Genomic DNA, 21223 nt, shown 5'->3' on the forward strand with positions numbered 1-21223 from the left:
TCCAAGGGTTACATTAAACCACATGGAATTGCCAGCATTCCATCATTTCTTACCTACAAAAATGACAATTTTATACAGTTCAAATTGGTACACATGGAAAGCTGAGTAAAAGAAAAGTAAGCAAGTGTCATTTCTGTAGAAACTTTCGTGGGTATCTTAATGTTTGTTGTTTCTTAAAAAATATGTGGATAGAGAAGAAAGGAGACCCAAGGACAAGCCCTCCTGGCGTCTGATCTTTAGAGTTTCAAGGGAAAAAAGGTACGAATCAGCCGAAGAGCCAATGATAGAGTGACCCTTGGAATAAAGAGGAACAAGAGAGAATGATAAGATGAAAAACAATTGAAGAAAGAGTTTCAAGAAGAGAGAGTCAAATAATTGTTTAAAAAGCTCCAATGTAACATGGAATTACAAGATAGGGAGGTAGTGCAACCCTGATGTTAAATTATTTTTTAAAATGTACTTCAAACTGTGCTTGGGAAAAATATGGTAATTCAAATGTCTTCAAGAAAACAAATATTCAGATAACTATTTTCTCTCCAATAATTTAATCACACCTCTAATGCTTATTTCACATGTTATTGACATAGAATCAAGTAAAAATAGCCTACCAAGAAATCTAATTTAATACAATTGAATAAATGTCATTTTTGCTTGGAAACAATGGCCACACTTAAAACATCAATCATATGAGGAAAACATTTCTTTTTGAGTTCTATTTAAAAATGTTTTAAATCATAACTAATTCCAATGTTTTAAATTATAAAATTAGCATGGTTTATAAATCACAACACAATCTAATTTATAGGTAAAGTTCCTCGTTTTTTTTGGTCCCAGGTTCATAAAGAAAAAAATGAGAGATTTCCATCTCCCACCCATCCTCCCATCTACAAAAGAGTGGGGATGGCTTCTCGGGTGTGATGGACAGGTTCTTTTGCACTTTGTGAAGAGTTTCCCACCTCTGGCTTGGAAAGACACCAGCTTGATTTAGTTTCATGGCTGGATTCCCCAGTGAGGGGAGGAATGTGGGTGGAGTGAGGGGGACATAACAGCCCAGTTTCTTCCTGCGATGAAGCAGGGTTCCTGGTTCAGTTTCTTAATTACGACTGAAGGGTTATAGGAACCTTCTTTTCTAAAACTAGAAAACCAGGACATGATTTATTCCAGGTGTAGGAGTCAAATGTTTGTCAGGTTCTCAGGGAGATGGAGACTGGTGCCCGATTCTCACTGGTTCCCAGAAGTGGCAAGCTACATTTTGTGGAGAGTGGCTGAATGACTGGCTTTGGGGTGGTCAGACAAGCGTCTTCATGTTCCAGCCTGAGATCCTTAGAGAGAAACACATGAGATGAATTACTGTGGCCGTCCAGACCAATGGCCCCCAAATGAGAGCAAGAGGCAATATAATGACTAGTGCAGAGGCAGGACCAGGTCCCTCTCTGTACTCACCACACTGAATCATCCTGCAACTCCCTGGCCATCCAGAATTGGCAGCAGGTTTTAAAAATAGACTTGGTATTCGACTTCTTGTCAACTCGAACGCATGGGAGCTAGAACTGGATATAATTTGTCTTAGGAAAATGACTTTTATTTTACAGCCATGATTGTAGTACACTCACAGCCATTTCATATGCTTGCCAAGGTCCTTTACAGAACTGTATTTTTTAAAATCCCACATGACACATATGACACCCCCAGTGGGATAATTTGAGAGTTTCTTGCCTAAGGTTGGGTTTGGAAATTCTAGGAAGAAGGGATTGTATTAGTCTGCTCTCGTGCAGCTAATAAAAACATACCTGAGACTGGATGATTTATAAAGGAAAGAGGTTTAATTAACTCACAGTTCAGCATGGCTGGGGAGGCCTCAGGAAACTTACAATCAGGGAGGAAGGTGAAGGGGAAGCAAAGCACCTTCTTCACAGGGTGTTAGAAAGGAGAAGTGCGAGCAAGAGAAATGCCAGACACTTATAAAACCAACAGATCTCATGAGACTCACGTATTGTCATGAGAACAGCATGGGGGAAACTGCCCTCATGATCCAACCACCTCCACCTGGTCCCACCCTTGACACATACGGATTATGGGCATTACAATTCAAGGTGAGATTTGGGTGGGGGCACAGAACCAACCCGTACCAGGAAGGTTACTTGGAATTAGTACAGAAATCTGGAAAGAGATGGTGAATGCAGCAGCTTGAGCAAAGCTGTCCGTGTTGATCATGGGGTACAGCGGCCCGCGGGGTACATGAAGAGAGGGGTACGAGGCCTCTGTGCCCTGACATGCCCTCCTACCCCATCTCTTCACCCTTGCTGGAGCTCCTTATTGGAATAACGCAATACAGGTTTGCCTTGAGAGTCACAGAGTAGTTAAAGGAGGAGAAAATAGTAGATTTGGGGGCCAAAGGGAAGATAAATGACATCCAGGGTGGAATTTTGGAAGACAGAAATGTCCTTAGAAATTGATACTCTATCCTCATTTCATAAATAAAGTAAAAATAACGGAGACAAAAGGTCAGTCTCAAAGCATTAGAGGTCAAGATAGAAACACATTTCCAGAGTTACAGTCTAGACTATGCTTTTTAAATGTTATACCACTCTAAGTTTTTATATCTTGTTTTTCCTTTCAATAAACTTCTAAAGACAATCTTGCAGAAAATCCTTCATTTAAATGCCTCAGTCAGTTATATTCTAGCCCCTAAATGAGTATTTCTCAAAATTTCTACCAGAATTTGGATTTATTAACTAGTGATAGGGTTGGAGGGATGGATCCTATCCAAGTGTTACGTGAAACCATGTGAAATTGCCAACATTCAATCATTTTTTATGTATAAAAATGACAATTTCATATGATTCAAATTAGTACACATGGAAAACAGTAAAAGAATAGTAAGCAAGTGTCATTTCTGTAGAAACTTTTATGGTGTCTTTGTGCTTATTTCTTCCCAAACATTAATATATTAATTAATTATATGAGAACAAACATTTCCATGATCCTCAAATAATTATAATAAAGGGTCTTCTTTTTTTTTTTCTACCCAAGTTAGAAAGATGTTCTCTGAAGAGAGAATCATGAATATATAGAAAAAGAGAAGTGATGGCCAGGTTTCAACAGTCATTGTTAAAACAGGAAGATTTTAAAAGGCCAGGAATAAAACGAAGTGCATTCTTTCCACACAATCCAGGAACCCTCTTCTTAGATATCTAGTCAGGTGAACTGAAAACTTATGTCCACACAAAAACCTGCACACAGATGTTTACAGGCAGCTTTAGGCATTGCCAAAATTTTGAAGCAACCCAGATGTCCTTCAATAAGAAAATGGGTAAACAGGCTGGGCGAGGTGGCTCATGCCTGTAATCCCAGCACTTCGGGAGGCCGAGGCAGGTGGATCACCTGAGTTAAGGAGTTCGACACTAGCCTGGCCAGGATAATGAAACCCTGTCTCTGCTAAAAATACAAAAAAATAGCCAGGTGTGGTGGTGCATGCTTGTAATCCCAGCTACTCGGGAGGCTGAGGCAAGAGAATTCCTAGAACCCAGGAGGCAGAGGCTCCAGTGAGCCAAGATCGTGCCACTGCACTCCAGCCTGGGCAACAAAGCAAGACTCCATCTCAAGGAAAAAAAAAAGGGTAAATAAACTGTGGTATAGCCAGTCAACAGAATATTATTCGGTGCTAAAAAGAAATGATCCATAGAGCTATGAAAAGACCTGGAGCTTGAAAGTGTCTTACTAAGTGAAGGAAGACAACACGAAAGACCACACACTGCGTGACTCTAACTCTATGACTTTCTGGAAAAGACAAAACTATGGAGACAGTGAAAAGAGTGAGTGCCAGGAATTAGGAGGAACGGAGGGATGAACAGGCAGAACACAGGGGATTGTTAGGGCAGGGAAACGACTCTTTGTGATGTTATTACTACAGATGCATTTTTCCAAACTCATTGATACGGTTTGGATCTGGGTCCTCACCCATGTTGAATTGTAATCCCCACTGTTGGAGGTGGGGCCTGGAGGGGGTTATTGGATCATGGGGGTAGTTTCTAATGGTTTAGCACCATCCCCCAGTGCTGTCTCATGATAGAGTTCTCAGGAGATCTGGTTGTTTAAAAGCCTGTAGCACCTCCCGCTTCACTCTCTCTTCCCCCTTCCCCGGCCGTGGAAGATGTGACTGCTTCCCCTTCACCTTCCGCCATGACTGTAAGTTTCCTGAGTCCTTCCCAGCCATGCCTTCTGTACAGCCTGCTGAGCTGTGACTCAATTAAACCTCTTTTCTTGAAAATTACCCAGTCTCAGATAGTTCTTTACAGCAATATGAGAATGGAATAATATACCCATGGAATGCATAACACCAAAAGTGAACCCGGAGAAAACTGTGGATATCGGCTGATAACGATGGGTCAGTGCAGGTTCATCGATTGCAACAAATGGACTACTCTGTGGGGATGTTGACAGGGAGGAGGCTGTGTGCTGTGGACAGAGAGCACGTGGGAACTCTGTGCCTTCTACTCGATCTTACTGCAAGCCCAAAACTACTGTAAAAAAATAAAACCTGTTGAAAAAACTGCCTGGATAATACAGAATGAAAAGAAGAGGAAAATGAACATAATCTCATAACTTTCTCAACTTTCTGTTTTGCCAAATAATCATTTTGCCAATGAATCACAATTCTACCGTTTGCTCTTGCCACCATTTCAAAAGATAAGAAAATTTTATATCACAACAAAAAGCAAGAGTGATATAATTTTGGAGTAAAGGACTTTTTTCCCCCCAAGGCAGGATAGTTGGAACACTCTTATTTTCATATTTTTGTGAAGGACCAGTGAAAATTTTACCATGTACAAGTACTATTCCACAGGCACATGTTTGCAAATTACTGCTTCAGAGCACAGTGAAACCAGAGGTAAGAAATTGTGCAGACTATAACCTCAATTTTATTAGCAACCTTTTAAAGCATTAAACTGACCTAAGTCAATTTTCTTATGTAAATCCTAAATATGACTTGCCAGTGACCTGCCAAGAGAAAAATTGAGTCTGAATATGTTTGTGTGCAAATTCCACTTGTTTTATGATGATAGCTGACCTTGTGTGCTGCCCAATTATATGGCATCTCTCCACGGTGCCATCCAAAGGGCACTAAAAGGCTGAACTGCCACAAAATATCTCCACTCCTTCCTTCTTTGGAAACTTTTCATCAAAAATGGACTAGAGAGCAAATATGAGAATATCGTTAGGAGATAATAGTTCACGTGTGCAGATGTGGTTTCACACTAGTGATTCAGCAGAGGTTCCTCTGTCATATTAGCTTCTTGAAACTTTATCCCTAAGGTGGAAAAAAAATTAGGGACCGTCCTGAACTGGGAAGTTGCAAGTAGAGAATCAAAGGTGTTTGATTAGCAGGCTGTTTGCACAGAGACTTCATTACATAAAGAAAGAGTCAGACTGGGGCATGTAGGGTACCTGGAATCGGGGCTGGGTTAGGGGAACCCTGAAGATAGGTTCTACATTTATGTAGAGACCTACATCTGTCTTGTACCCAAGTCTAGAAATTTACTGACTAATTGAAACCTTTAAAGTCATACTTTTTTTTTTTCATGTAACTAAGTAGGTCCATTGCCAGTCCTGATCTTATAATGAAAGAATTCCCTAAAACAAATTTTTCCTTTGATAATGACAGTGTTCAGAACACACTACTCCAAAATATGCAGTTTTGAGGAAACTGCAGAAGCAGGAAAGCCACTCCAGCCTCCGCTTGCCCCTTCTGCCCTGAAGCAGGCCATAGAATAATTCTCTGGCCTTCCTCGGAAGCAGGTCATGAAACCTTCATTCCAGAAGGAGACTCCTAGGATGCAGAGGAAAGGAATGAAGACAGACACACAGGGAAGAAGCTGAGCAAAGAAGCCTTAAGTTCCTCCCCGTTTATCACCACTAAATTCTATCTTTTCATCCTCCAATCATACTTCTGCACGGCTATCCATTAAAACACACAATTTTCTCTCTTCCTTTGGGTCTTCATTTCTGAAGGTTCCAGTGTCATGCAAAATGCACATCAAATAAGTTTGGTTATGCATTTCTCTTCTTAACCTGGCTTCTGTTATCGTGGCCTCAGCCATGAACCCAGCAATGGGGGAATAGAACTCTTCTCTGCAACATGCATTTTCCTAACTTCAAATTAGGCTCAATAAATTGCATCTGTGTAAGGAGACGCTGGAGAATATAAATGGAGGGAGATCTGTGTTCATGACAAGACTTTGATATGAAGGTAAAGAAGAAGCACGCTGTGCCACCTACTGGAGAACTGGATGGAGAAGCCAGACTTGCTGATGAAGAAGTCGCTGTCGAACTGCAGGGTGAGTGAGTTGAAGGTGCTGTGGATGTCCTCGGGAAGGGCAGAGCCACTCCACTCCTTCAGCAGGATGTCACTGTCCACCGGCCCGTCCCAGACCTTGAGGATGTCATGAGCCATCTCCGTGTCGAAAACAATGAAATGGAGGCTGCAAGAGAGAACACAGTAGCGCTACTTCCCGTGCATCGAGCATGTCCTGAACCCAAAGCTGTAACGTAAGCAAGCTCATTTCGCTTTCACAAAACCCCCACCAAAATGTACCTCGGTATTGTCTGACAATGAAGGATAAGGAAAATGAGGCTCACCGAAGTTAATTCAGGAGTGCAAATTAGGATAACGCACACAGGACCTCAGTCTGTCAATGGACGCAGAGAGATGGGTGAGCTAGATGCTGAGCTATCCATTTTAGGATAAAAGGATTCCTTTTGAGACTTCCAGATCTCTTTATAATTTAAGCTTTCTACGGCACACAAACCAAATATAAGTTTGGCATTGACAGATGAGTTTGAAGCAGATCTGAGTCAGCTTTGGTGCAGTCAGTGTTGTTCATGAAATGCCCCGCTAGGTGGCAGCAGCCACACCAGGAGAGAAAAGCTTACTCCAGAAGGACCTTTTCTACCTATATCTGAATAGTCTGCTCTTGTGTTGTACTTGTTTCTAAAAATTATATTTTAAAACTTCATTATTTAAAATAGAAACACAAAGGCAAAAATGGGTAATATAAACTCCATTCTTTATAAAATTTTACCATACTTCTATTAGACTTCCAGGTATTTTTCAGAGTGATTTAAAAATCTCTTTGCTTAAGGACTCATATTCAGAGGCAGTAGGATCAGTGTAGTCCTGTTTATGGCCGTTGAAGCAAAAAGGGTTTAGCTGAAACACCAACAAAAATTAGCAGGCCCTGAATGGGTCTGATTTACAGTTTTTTATTTCCTGCGTATTGCACACCGATTGCAAGGGAGGTAAACTCACAGTGGACCACAAACAAAAAAACTACCCACGAGTCTCAACTGCTTTGTTTTGCATATATTACATATTTAAAGACAACACTTACGTCACCCTGTGTAAGGTATGGAATGTGTGGTGTATTTTTAAAATAATGAAGATAAATCATTAAATATAGAGGAAAGTATAGCAGATAGTAGACATTTATTTTCCTACTACCACCAATGTTAACATTTTGCCCTATTTGGGTCAGAACGTTTTTGTGTTTGTTTTCTTGAGACGGAATCTCGCTCCCTCTCCCAGGCTGGAGTGCAGTGTCATGATCTTCGCTCACTGCAACCTCTACTTCCTGGGTCCAAGTGATTGTCCTGCCTCAGCCTCCCAAGTAGCTGGGACTACAGGCACGAGCTGTCATGTTCAGTTATTAGTAGTAGTAGTATTAATATTTATAGTAGAGATGGGGTTTCACCATGTTCACCAGGCTGGTCTTGAACTCCTGACCTCAGGTGATCCACCCGCCTCGGCCTCCCAAAGTGCTGGGATTACAGGCATGAGCCACCATGCCCAGACCAGAACTTTTTATAAAACAAAAAATCTTACACATGCAGCAATTTTTTGCCTGCACTCCACCAGATCATTGGTTCTTTCTCTTATCACACACTCTGAAGTTGTAATGTAATATTCCCATTTGTGTATATATATATATTTTATTATTATTATACTTTAAGTTTTAGGGTAAATTTGCACAACGTGCAGGTTTGTTACATATGTATACATGTGCCATGTTGGTCTGCTGCTCCCATTAACTCCTCATTTAACCTTAGATATATCTCCTAATGCTATCCCTCCCCCCTCCCCACAACATGCCCCCGTGTGTGATGTTCCGCTTCCTCTGTCCATGTGTTCTCATTGTTCAATTCCCACCTATGAGTGAGAACATGTGGTGTTTGGTTTTTTGTCCTTGCGATAGTTTGCTGAGAATGATGGTTTCCAGCTTCATCCATGTCCCTACAAGGGACGTGAACTCATCATTTTTTATGGCTGCATAGTATTCCATGGTGTATATGTGCCACATTTTCTTAATCCAGTCTATCATTGTTGGACATTTGGGTTGGTTCCAAGTCTTTGCTATTGTAAATAGTGCCGCAATAAACATACGTGTCTTTATAGCAGCATGATTTATAGTCCTTTGGGTATATACCCAGTAATGGGATGGCTGGGTCAAATGGTAATTCTAGTTCCAGATCCCTAAGGAATCGCCACACTGGCTTCCACAATGGTTGAACTAGTTTACAGTTCCACCAACAGTGTAAAAGTGTTCCTATTTCTCCACATCCTCTCCAGCACCTGTTGTTTCCTGACTTTTTAATGATTGCCATTCTAACTGGTGTGAGATGGTATCTCATTGTGGTTTTGATTTGCATTTCTCTGATGGCCAGTGATGATGAGCATTTTTTCATGTGTCTTTTGGCTGCATAAATGTCTTCTTTTGAGAAGTGTCTGTTCATATCCTTCACCTACTTATTGAAGGGGTTGTTTTTTTCTTGTAAATTTGTTTGAGTTCTTTGTAGATTCTGGAAATTAGCCCTTTGTCAGATGAATAGACTGCAAAAATTTTCTCCCATTCTGTAGGTTGCCTGTTCACTCTGATGGTAGTTTCTTTTGCTGTGCAGAAGCTCTTTAGTTTAATTAGATCCCATTTGTGAATTTTGGCTTTTGTTGCCATTGCTTTTGGTGTTTTAGACATGAAGTCCTTGCCCATGCCTATGTCCTGAATGGTATTGCTTAGGTTTTCTTCTAGGGTTTTTATGGTTTTAGGTCTAACATTTAAGTCTTTAATCCATCTTGAATTGATTTTTGTATAAGGTGTAAGGAAGGGATCCAGTTTCAGCTTTCTACATATGGCTAGCCAGTTTTCCCAGCACCATTTATTAAATAGGGAATCCTTTCCCCATTTCCTGTTTTTGTCATGTTTGTCAAAGATCAGATAGTTGTAGATCTGTGGCATTATTTCTGAGGGCTCTGTTCTGTTCCATTGGTCTATATCTCTGTTTTGGTACCAGTACCATGCTGTTTTGGTTACTGTAGCCTTGTAGTATAGTTTGAAGTCAGGTAGTGTGATGCCTCCAGCTTTGTTCTTTTGGCTTAGGATTGACTTGGCAATGTGGGCTCTTTTTTGGTGCCATATGAACTTTAAAGTAGTTTTTTCCAATTCTGTGAAGAAAGTCATTGGTAGCTTGATGAGGATGGCATTGAATCTATAAATTACCTTGGGCAGTATGGCCATTTTCATGATATTGATTCTTCCTACCCATGAGCATGGAATGTTCTTCCGTTTGTTTGTATCCTCTTTTATTTCATTGAGCAGTGGTTTGTAGTTCTCCTTGAAGAGGTCCTTCACATCCCTTGTAAGTTGGATTCCTAGGTATTTTATTCTCTTTGAAGCAATTGTGAATGGGAGTTCACTCATGATTTGGCTCTCTGTTTGTCTGTTATTGGTGTATAAGAATGCTTGTGATTTTTGCACATCGATTTTGTATCCTGAGACTTTGCTGAAGTTGCTTATCAGCTTAAGGAGATTTTGGGCTGAGACAATGGGGTTTTCTCCATATACAATCATGTCATCTGCAAACAGGGACAATTTGACTTCCTCTTTTCCTAACTGAATACCCTTTATTTCCTTCTCCTGCCTGATTGCCCTGGCCAGAACTTCCAACACCATGTTGAATAGGAGTGGTGAGAGAGGGCATCCCTGTCTTGTGCCCGTTTTCAAAGGGAATGGTTGCAGTTTTTGCCTATTCAGTATGATATTGTCTGTGGGTTTGTCATAGATAGCTCTTATTATTTTGAGATACATCCCATCAGTACCTAATTTATTGAGAGTTTTTAGCATGAAGGGTTGTTGAATTTTGTCAAAGGTCTTTTCTGCATCTATTGAGATAATCATGTGGTTTTTGTCTTTGATTCTGTTTATAAGCTGGATTACATTTATTGATTTTCATATGTTGAGCCAGCCTTGCATCCCAGGGATGAAGCCCACTTGATCATGGTGGATAAGCTTTTTGATGTGTTGCTGGATTCAGTTTGCCAGTATTTTACTGAGGATTTTTGCACTGATGTTCATCAGGGATGTTGGTCTAAAGCTCTTTTTTTTAATTGTGTCTGTGCCAGGCTTTGGTATCAGGATGATGCTGGCCTCATAAAATGAGTTAGGGAGGATTCTCTCTTTTTCTATTGATCGGAATAGTTTCAGAAGGAATGGTACCAGCTCCTCCTTATACCTCTGGTAGAATTCTGCTGTGAATCCATCTGGTCCTGCACTTTTTTTGGTTGGTAAGGTATTAATTATTGCCTCAATTTCAGAGCCTGTTATTGGTCTATTCAGAGATTCAACTTCTTCCTGGTTTAGTCTTGGGAGGGTGTATGTGTCGAGGAATTTATCCATTTCTTCTAGATTTTCTAGTTCATTTGTGTAGAGGTGTTTATAGTATTCTCTGATAGTACTTTGTATTTCTGTGGGATTGGTGGTGATATCCCCTTTATCATTTTTTATTGCATCTATTTGATTCTTCTCTCTTTTCTTCTTGATTTGTCTTGCTAGCGGTTTATCAATTTTGTTGATCTTTTCAAAAAACAAGCTGCTGGATTCATTGATTTTTTTGAAGAGTTTTTTTTTTTTTGTAGACTAATTCCTATAATTATATTTCTTTATTTTATTTTATTATTATACTTTAAGTTTTAGGGTACATGTGCACAACGTGCAGGTTTGTTACATATGTATACATGTGCCATGTTGGTGTGCTGCACCCATTAACTCGTCATTTAGCATTAGGTATATCTCCTAATGCTATCCCTCTCCCCTCCCCCTACCCCACAACAGTCCCTGGTGTGTGATGTTCCCGTTTCTGTGTCCCTGTGTTCTCATTGTTCAATTCCCACCTATGAGTGAGAACATGCAGTGTCTGGTTTTTTGTCCTTGCAATAGTTTGCTGAGAATGATGGTTTCCAGCTTCATCCATGTCCCTACAAAGGACATGAACTCATCTTTTTTTATGGCTGCATAGTATTCCATGGTGTATATGTGCCACATTTTCTTAATCCAGTCTATCGTTGTTGGACATTTAGGTTGGTTCCAAGTCTTTGCTATTGTGAATAGTACTGCTGTAAACATACATGTGCATGTGTCTTTATAGCAGCATGATTTATAATCCTTTGGGTATATACCCAGTAATGGGATGGCTAGGTCAAATGGTATTTCTAGTTCTAGATCCCAGAGGAATCGCCACAATGACTTCCACAATGGTTGAACCTAGTTTACAGTCCCACCAACAGTGTAAAAGTGTTCCTATTTCTCCACATTCTCTCCAGCACCTGTTGTTTGCTGATTTTTTAATGATTGCCATTCTAACTGGTGTGTGAGATGGTATCTCATTGTGGTTTTGATTTGCATTCCTCTGATGGCCAGTGATGATGAGCATTTTTTCATGTGTTTTTTGGCTGCATAAATGTCTTCTTTTGAGAAGTGTCTGTTCATATCCTTCGGTCACTTGTTGATGGGGTTGTTTGTTTTTTTCTTGTAAATTTGTTTGAGTTCATTGTAGATTCTGGAAATTAGCCCTTTGTCAGATGAGTAGATTGCAAAAATTTTCTCCCATTCTGTAGGTTGCCTGTTCACTCTGATGGTAGTTTCTTTTGTTGTGCATAAGCTCTTTAGTTTAATTGGATCCCATTTGTCAATTTTGGCTTTTGTTGTCATTGCTTTTGGTGTTTTACACATGAAGTCCTTGCCCATGCCTATGTCCTGAATGGTATTGCCTAGGTTTTCTTCTAGGGTTTTTATGGTTTTAGGTCTAACATTTAAGTCTTCAATCCATCTTGAATTAATTTTTGTATAAGGTGTAAGGAAGGGATCCAGTTTCAGCTTTCTACATATGGCTAGCCAGTTTTCCCAGCACCATTTATTAAATAGGGAATCCTTTCCCCATTTCCTGTTTTTGTCATGTTTGTCAAAGATCAGATAGTTGTAGATCTGTGGCATTATTTCTGAGGGCTCTGTTCTGTTCCATTGGTCTATATCTCTGTTTTGGTACCAGTACCATGCTGTTTTGGTTACTGTAGCCTTGTAGTATAGTTTGAAGTCAGGTAGTGTGATGCCTCCAGCTTTGTTCTTTTGGCTTAGGATTGACTTGGCAATGTGGGCTCTTTTTTGGTGCCATATGAACTTTAAAGTAGTTTTTTCCAATTCTGTGAAGAAAGTCATTGGTAGCTTGATGAGGATGGCATTGAATCTATAAATTACCTTGGGCAGTATGGCCATTTTCATGATATTGATTCTTCCTACCCATGAGCATGGAATGTTCTTCCGTTTGTTTGTATCCTCTTTTATTTCATTGAGCAGTGGTTTGTAGTTCTCCTTGAAGAGGTCCTTCACATCCCTTGTAAGTTGGATTCCTAGGTATTTTATTCTCTTTGAAGCAATTGTGAATGGGAGTTCACTCATGATTTGGCTCTCTGTTTGTCTGTTATTGGTGTATAAGAATGCTTGTGATTTTTGCACATCGATTTTGTATCCTGAGACTTTGCTGAAGTTGCTTATCAGCTTAAGGAGATTTTGGGCTGAGACAATGGGGTTTTCTCCATATACAGTCATGTCATCTGCAAACAGGGACAATTTGACTTCCTCTTTTCCTAACTGAATACCCTTTATTTCCTTCTCCTGCCTGATTGCCCTGGCCAGAACTTCCAACACCATGTTGAATAGGAGTGGTGAGAGAGGGCATCCCTGTCTTGTGCCCGTTTTCAAAGGGAATGGTTGCAGTTTTTGCCTATTCAGTATGATATTGTCTGTGGGTTTGTCATAGATAGCTCTTATTATTTTGAGATACATCCCATCAGTACCTAATTTATTGAGAGTTTTTAGCATGAAGGTTTGTGGAATTTTGTCAAAGGCCTTTTCTGCATCTATTGAGATAATCATGTGGTTTTTGTCTTTGGTTCTGTTTATAAGCTGGATTACATTTATTGATTTTCATATGTTGAACCAGCCTTGCATCCCAGGGATGAAGCCCACTTGATCATGGTGGATAAGCTTTTTGATGTGTTGCTGGATTCAGTTTGCCAGTATTTTACTGAGGATTTTTGCATCGATGTTCATCAAGGATATTGGTCTAAAATTCTCTTTTTTTGTTGTGTCTGTGCCAGGCTTTGGTATCGGGATGATGCTGGCCTCATAAAATGAGTTAGGGAGGATTCCCTCTTTTTCTATTCATTGGAATAGTTTCAGAAGAGTTGCTACCAGCTCCTCTTTGTACCTCTGGTAGAATTCTGCTGTAAATCCATCTGGTCCTGCACTTTTTTTGGTTGGTAAGCTATTGATTATTGCCTCAGTTTCAGAGCCTGTTATTGGTCTATTCAGAGATTCAACTTCTTCCTGGTTTAGTCTTGGGGGAATGTATGTGTCGAGGAATTTATCCATTTCTTCTAGATTTTCTAGTTTATTTGCATAGAGGTGTTTATAGTATTCTCTGATGGTAGTTTGTATTTCTATGGGATCAGTGGTGATATCCCCTTTATCATTTTTTATTGCATCTATTTGATTCTTCTCTCTTTTCTTCTTGATTTGTCTTGCTAGCGGTTTATCAATTTTGTTGATCTTTTCAAAAAACTAGCTCCTGGATTCATTAATTTTTTGAAGGGTTTTTTGTGTCTATATTTCCTTCAGTTTTGCTCTGATCTTAGTTATTTCTTGCCTTCTGCTAGCTTATGAATGTGTTTGCTCTTGCTTTTCTAGTTCTTTTAATTGTGATGTTAGGGTGTCAGTTTTAGATCTTTCCTGCTTTCTCTTGTGGGCATTTAGTGCTATAAATTTCCCTCTACACACTGCTTTGAATGTGTCCCAGAGATTGTGGTATGTTGTATCTTTGTTCTCATTGGTTTCAAAGAACATCTTTATTTCCGCCTTGATTTCATTATTTACCCATTAGTCATTCAGGAGCAGGTTGTGCAGTTTCCATGTAGTTAAGCGGTTTTGAATGAGTTTCTTAATCCTGAGTTCTAGTTTGATTGCACTGTGGTCTGAGAGACAGTTTATTATAATTTCTGTTCTTTTACATTTGCTGAGGAGTGCTTTACTTCCAGCTATGTGGTCAGTTTTGGAGTAGGTGTGGTGTGGTGCTGAAAAGAATGTATATTCTGTTGATTTGGGGTGGAGAGTTCTGTAGATGTCTATTAGGTCTGCTTGGTGCAGAGCTGAGTTCAATTCCTGGGTATCCTTGCTAACTTTCTGTCTGGTTGATCTGTCTAATGTTGACAGTGGGGTATTAAAGTCTCCCATTATTATTGTGTGGGAGTCTAAGTCTCTTTGTAGGTGTCTAAGGACTTGCTTCATGAATCTGGGTGCTCCTGTATTGGGTGCATATATATTTAGGATAGCTAGCTCTTCTTGTTGAATTGATCCCTTTACCATTATGTAATGGCTTTCTTTGTCTCTTTTGATCTTTGTTGGTTTAAAGTCTGTTTTATCAGAGACTAGGATTGCAACTCCTGCCTTTTTTGTTTTCCATTTGCTTGGTAGATCTTCCTCCATCCTTTTATTTTGAGCCTATGTTTGTCTCTGCACATGAGATGGGTTTCCTGAATAGAGCACACTGATGGGTCTTGACTCTTTATCCACTTTGTCAGTCTGTGTCTTTTAATTGGAGCATTTAGCCCATTTACATTTAAGGTTAATATTGTTATATGTTAATTTGATCCTATCATTATGATATTAGCTGGTTATTTTGCTCATTAGTTGATGCAGTTTCTTCCTAGCCTCGATGGTCTTTACAATTTGGCATGTTTTTGCAGTGGCTGGTACTGGTTGTTCCTTTCCATGTTTAGTGCTTCCTTCAGGAGCTCTTGTAGGGCAGGCCTGGTGGTGACAAAATCTCTCAGCATTTGCTTGTCTGTAAAGGATTTTATTTCTCCTTCACTTATGAAGCTTAGTTTGGCTGGATATGAAATTCTGGGTTGAAAATTCTTTTCTTTAAGAATGTTGAATATTGGCCCCCAGTCTCTTCTGGCTTGTAGGGTTTCTGCCGAGAGATCAGCTGTTAGTCTGATGGGCTTCCCTTTGTGGGTAACCTGACCTTTCTCTCTGGCTGCCCTTAACATTTTTTCCTTCATTTCAACTTTGGTGAATCTGACAATTATGTGTCTTGGAGTTGCTCTTCTCAAGGAGTATCTCTGTGGCATTCTCTGTATTTCCTGAATGTAAATGTTGGCCTGCCTTGCTAGATTGGGGAAGTTCTCCTGGATAGTATCCTGCAGAGTGTTTTCCAACTTGGTTCCGTTCTCCCTGTCACTTTCAGGTTCACCAATCAGACGTAGATTTGGTCTTTTCACACAGTCCCATATTTCTTGGAGGCTTTGTTCATTTCTTTTTATTCTTTTTTCTCTAAACTTCTCTTCTTGCTTCATTTCATTCATTTCATCTTCCATCACTGATACCTTGTCTTTCAGTTGATCTAATTGGCTACTGAGGCTTGTGCATTTGTCTCATAGTTCTCATGCCTTGGTTTTCAGTTCCATCAGGTCCTTTAAGGACTTCTCTGCATTGGTTATTCTAGTTAGCCATTTGTCTAATTTTTTTTCAAGGTTTTTAACTTCTTTGCCATGGGTTCGAACTTCCTCCTTTAGCTCGGAGTAGTTTGATCATCTGAAGCCTCCTTCTCTCAACTTGTCAAAGTCATTGTCCGTCCAGCTTTGTTCCATTGCTGGTGAGGAGCTGCGTTCCTTTGGAGGAGGAGAGGCACTCTGATTTTTAGAGTTTCCAGTTTTTCTGCTCTGTTTTTTCCCCTTCTTTGTGGTTTTATCTACCTTTGGTCTTTGATGATGGTGATATACAGATGGGGTTCTGGTGTGGATGTCCTTTCTGTTAGTTTTCCTTCTAACAGTCAGGACCCTCAGCTGCAGGTCTGTTGGTGTTTGCTGGAGGTCCACTCCAGACCCTGTTTGCCTGGGTATCAGCAGTGGAGGCTTCAGAGCAGCAGATATTGGTGAACAGCAAATGTTGCTGTCTGATCGTTCCTCTGGAAGTTTTGTCTCAGAGGAGTACCAGGCCGTGTGAGGTGTCAGTCTGCCCCTACTGGGGGATGCCTCCCAGTTAGGCTACTCGGGGGTCAGGGACCCACTTGACGAGGCAGTCTGTCCGTTCTCAGATCTCAAGCTGCATGCTGGGAGAACCAATATTCTCTTCAAAGCTGTCAGACAGGGACATTTAAGTCTGCAGAGGTTTCTGCTGCCTTTTGTTTGTCTGTGCCCTGCCCCCAGAGGTGGAGTCTACAGAGGCAGGCAGGCCTCCTTGAGCTGTGGTGGGCTCCACCATTTCAAGGTTCTGGCAGCTTTGTTTACCTACTTAAGCCTTGGCAATGGCGGGCGCCCCTTCCCCAGCCTTGCTGCAGCCTTGCAGTTTGATCTCAGACTGCTGTGCTAGCAATGAGTGAGGCTCCGTGGGCCTAGGACCCTGTGTCCCGTTTGCTAAGACCGTTGGAAAAGCGCAGTATTAGGGTGGGAGTGACCCGATTTTCCAGGTGCCATCTGTCACCCCTTTCTTTGACTAGGAAAGGGAATTCCCTGACCCCTTGTGCTTCCCAGGTGAGGTGATGCCTCGCCCTGCTTTGGCTCATGAGTGGTGCTCTGCACCCACTTTCTGACACTCGCCATTGAGATGAACCAGGTACCTCAGTTGGAAATGCAGAAATCACCCGTCTTCTGCGACGCTCATGCTGGGAGCTGTAGACTGGAGCTGTTCCTATTTGGCCATCTTGGCTCCACCCATCCCATTTATATTTTTATAAGCTTCATATGTGTGTGTGTATTTATATCCCCAAACAATATATAGTACTACTCTGTGTGTTTAAGAGTAGTTACATATTAAATAGCACTTGACATGTGTGTGCTTGTATCACTTTCAATTTGCTTTTATTTTATTTATTTATTTATTTGATTTTATTTGAGATGGAGTCTCACTCTGTCGCCCAGACTGGAGTGTGGTGGCGCGATCTCGGCTCACTGCAAGCTCTGCCTCCCAGGTTCACGCCATTCTCCTGCCTTAGCCTCCCGAGTAGCTGGGACTACAGGCACCCACCACCACGTGTGGCTAATATGTTTGTATTTTTTAGTAGAGACGGGGTTTCACCATGTTAGCCAGGATGGTCTTGATCTCCTGACCTTGTGATCCGACCACCTCGGCCTCCCAAAGTGCTGGGATTACAGGTGCGAGCCACTGAGCCCGGCCTCAGTTTGCTTTTATACTGACTATTATGGGAGAGTCCGTTATACTAAAAAAAATGTAGAATTTTGTTAATTTACTTTAAAACTGTAAGTGCTTTATTTTCCTAATTCCCTACTAAAGGTCAGTTTGTTTCTACTTTTTAATTTTGACAAATGGTGCCATACTGGATATTCCACTGTACTGATGCAAGGATCTTTCTAGGCTGGTATGATAAAGCGGATTTGCTAACTCGCTCTCCCTGGGATTCTAACTGCTTTGGTCCAGGGTAATGTATGAATTGCCCTTGTTTTATTATATCTTTAGCAATACCTGATTACCATCAGACTAAGAGTTGTACATTTAGAAAATGTGATGGTTTTGGAATGCTGTCTTGTTTAAATTACTTTCCCTGATCACTCATAAAGTTGATCATCATTTTGCATCTATAAGACATTCCCTTTTTGATTTAGTTCAATAATTCAACATTTACTCGGCACCAAGAGTGTACTGAGTGCACTTCGAGGAACTTTGCATACATCTGCCAAGTTGAGTCCTGCCTTCGTGGAGTTCGTGTTGTACAGGAAAGAGACAGGCAAACCACAGCACCCATAACAAATGAGTTAAGAATATGGAATGTTAGTAGCTGGTAAATACAATTGAAGAAATAAAAAAGTAGACAGGAAAATAATCACTGGGATACTAATTCTTAGGGGAGGAAGGAGAAGCCTGAAGTATTAAATGGGGTGCTTAGGCTAAGCCATCTTGGCGGAGGCAGATTTCGGTGGAGCCTTGAAGGAGTTAAGGGTGTTTGTCGCATCCTGTGAGATGTAAGAATTCAGCCGAGCAAAAGCCCCAAGTAAGGGGCATACCGTCAGCATTTGAGAACACTCAGGAGCCAGTGCAGCCAGAGCAGAGAAACGGGGACTGGGAAGGAAGAGCTGAGAGCAGAGAAGAATGGGGGTTGTGAATTGGATGGTGGGAGAGAGGTGCCTATGCAAAGAGGGCTTTGTAGGCTGTTTTAAGGATGATATACCAATGCAGGAGTCCTCACCAACAATTTAAAGAACCGTCCGTGCTTGCTCTGTTGACAACATGCCATGGAGGGAAAATTACACTCTGTCAACGTTTTGAGTAATCCAAGAAAGTGGGGTATGTGCTGAGATGAGCGGAACGTGGAGGTACCGAGGCACTGGTCAGGTCCTGGATATGTTTTGAAGGGAGAGAAAACAGGCTTGGAAGAGGTGTGTGTGAGGTGAGGATGTGCTGACCCTGTAAGTTTGTCCCTAAGAAACAAGAGAAGTGGAGTTGTCATCCACTGAACTGAGAAACGGTGCAATATGTTTATGGGATGGGGAAAATCAGGTTCTGTCTTGGACCTGTTGAGTTTAAGTTGTCAACTAGACATAGATGGAGGGGTATGTAGGTAGCTGTTCATGTGAGTCTGGAGTTTCAGAGAGAAGTCAGAGTGGAGAAAATAAACATGTATGTCTTCAACAAAGAAATGGTTTATAAACTATGGGACTGGATGAAATCTTTGAAGGTGTTAGGTGGAGAAGAGAAGAGGACTATGGATTCTTAAGTACCTGGTCACATATGTTTTCCATTAAGCAGAAAGCATCCTAGAGCTGGAAATAATTCTAATAAAAAATGTGTAGGACTTTCACTGAGAAAACTGCAAAACATCATTGAGACAAATCGTACAAAACCTAAATAAATGGAGAGGTACACATCAAGGACCAGAAAGTTCAGTATTGCAAAAGATGTCAGTTTTCCCCAAAATGATCTATTGATGTCATGGGATATCAATAAAAATCCAGGCAATTTCTTTCGTAAAAAGTTACAAGTGTTTCTGAAATTCATATAGAAGTGCAGAGGGCCAAGAATAGTCATAGTGATCTATACGAAGAAGAACAAAGCTAGACTGTGATACTGGGTATCAAGATATATTATAAAGTAAATCAGGAATTAAGTTAGGCTTTGTACTAGATAAGCAAATAGATCAATGAAATGGAATACAGTTTGGAAACAGATCTACATAGATCTAGTTGTCTAGTTAATTACTAATTTGTACTATGGTGCAATAAAGAAATCACTTTTCAACAAATTGTCAGTTGAACTTAACTGTGCACAAAAATCTGTGACACTTCAGTCTCCATACCATACACAAAAATTTATCCCCAGTGGAATAGAGATGTAAATGTGAAAGGTAAATTAAGTTTTCTAGAAGAAAACCTAAGATAATGTTTGCATAGCTTTGGGGAGGGAGGAGCTAGCAATCTGGACACAAAATCACTAAAGCCAACCTTAACAAAGTTTGTGGCATAGCATGCATTTAAATATAGTTTAAACATTTGCTAACCGTAAAGAAAAAAAGAGTAAAAATTATTATGACTCATTGGAATTAAAAACCTGTGTTTATCAAAAGAAATCATTTCAGTATAAAAAAATGGGCAAAAGGCTTCAACTGGCAATTAGTAAAAGAGGATATTCAAAAGGCCAATAAACATATAAAAAAGTGTTTACCTTGATCAGTCGTCAGGGAAATGCAAATAAAAACCTATCACACACTCAGTAGAATGGCTTAAATGAAAAAACAATCAATCCCATTGTTGTTTAGAAAGTGAAGTTCCTGAAATTCTCTCATATACACCCTCTCAGGGAGTGAGGATAAGAATAACCACTTTGGAAAACTGATAGCACCTAATACTGCGGAAGGTAGGATTCACCATTACCCAGCAATTCCTGGCCTCAGTGTATACCCGTGGAAAAAGCATACATACATTCACCAGGTAACATGTCAAACCATATTCAAAGCAGCACAGTTTGCATTAACTCCAAACTGGATCAAAACAATCCCAATGTCCATCAACACCCAGAATGGATAAATAAATTATATTAGGAAATATCTAACGGTATCAATGGGTGTGAAGGTTGAGGAAAATGAAGCCAGACACAAAATGAATAATACTATACAATTCTCTCTCTCCCTCTTTTTAGACAGTCTTGATCTGTTGGCCAGGCTGGAGTGCAGTGGAATGATCTCGGCTCACTGAAACCTCTGCCTCCCAGGCTCAAGCAATTCTCCTGCCTCAGCCTCCCAAGTAGCTGGGATTACAGGCGTGTGCCAACACAACCTGCTAATTTTTTTATTTTTAATAGAGATGGAGTTTCACCATATTGATCAGGCTGGTCTTGAACTCCTGATCTCAGGTAATCTGCCCACCTCAGCCTCCCAAAGTGCTAGGATTACAGGCGTAAGCCATCGTGCCCGACAATTATCTTTTACATAAAATTCAAATTCAGCAAAACTCTTCTGAAGTCTGAATAGTGATGGTCCTGGAGAAGAGACAATTTGAATAGAGCTCAAAGGTCTATCCTGAGTCCAGATAATTTTCTCCTTCTTTATCTGAGTTCTGGTTACATGGGGATGTTTCTTTTGTGAACAAGACACATAGCAGTTTTTATGCTATATGCTAATGAGAAGCTTACACAGAAAAACAAACATGTACCCTGGTACCATGGAGTTTTGCCATCTTGGAAAATGTCTCATGACTCCAACAAAAAATATGATACAACACAACTTAAATGTAGATAAGTGTCAGTTATTTTTTATTCATATGTAAAATTGTTAAAAGTCAAAATGCCAGAAACTATTCCACTAGGTAAAGGAAGTTAAAAAAATGGAGTGA

General features: G+C 40.4%; 1 protein-coding gene and 1 long non-coding RNA gene across 3 annotated transcripts in view; one reads left to right on the forward strand and one right to left on the reverse strand.

Moving 5' to 3' along the window:
- Positions 1-21223, reverse strand: part of CSMD1 (CUB and Sushi multiple domains 1) — a 2090911-nt gene that overhangs the window by 340841 nt on the left and 1728847 nt on the right. Inside the window, exon 26 of the mRNA XM_054498773.1 lies at positions 6280-6482. Coding sequence (XP_054354748.1) covers positions 6280-6482 — 203 coding nt within the window. The remainder of the gene's footprint in view (positions 1-6279; positions 6483-21223) is intronic.
- LOC134739983 (uncharacterized) overlaps positions 1-21223 on the forward strand; it is a 65286-nt gene that overhangs the window by 32235 nt on the left and 11828 nt on the right. The window lies entirely within an intron of this gene.

The sequence above is a fragment of the Pongo pygmaeus genome, chromosome 7 (genome assembly GCF_028885625.2).
Source record: "Pongo pygmaeus isolate AG05252 chromosome 7, NHGRI_mPonPyg2-v2.0_pri, whole genome shotgun sequence".
Lineage (NCBI taxonomy): Eukaryota > Metazoa > Chordata > Mammalia > Primates > Hominidae > Pongo > Pongo pygmaeus.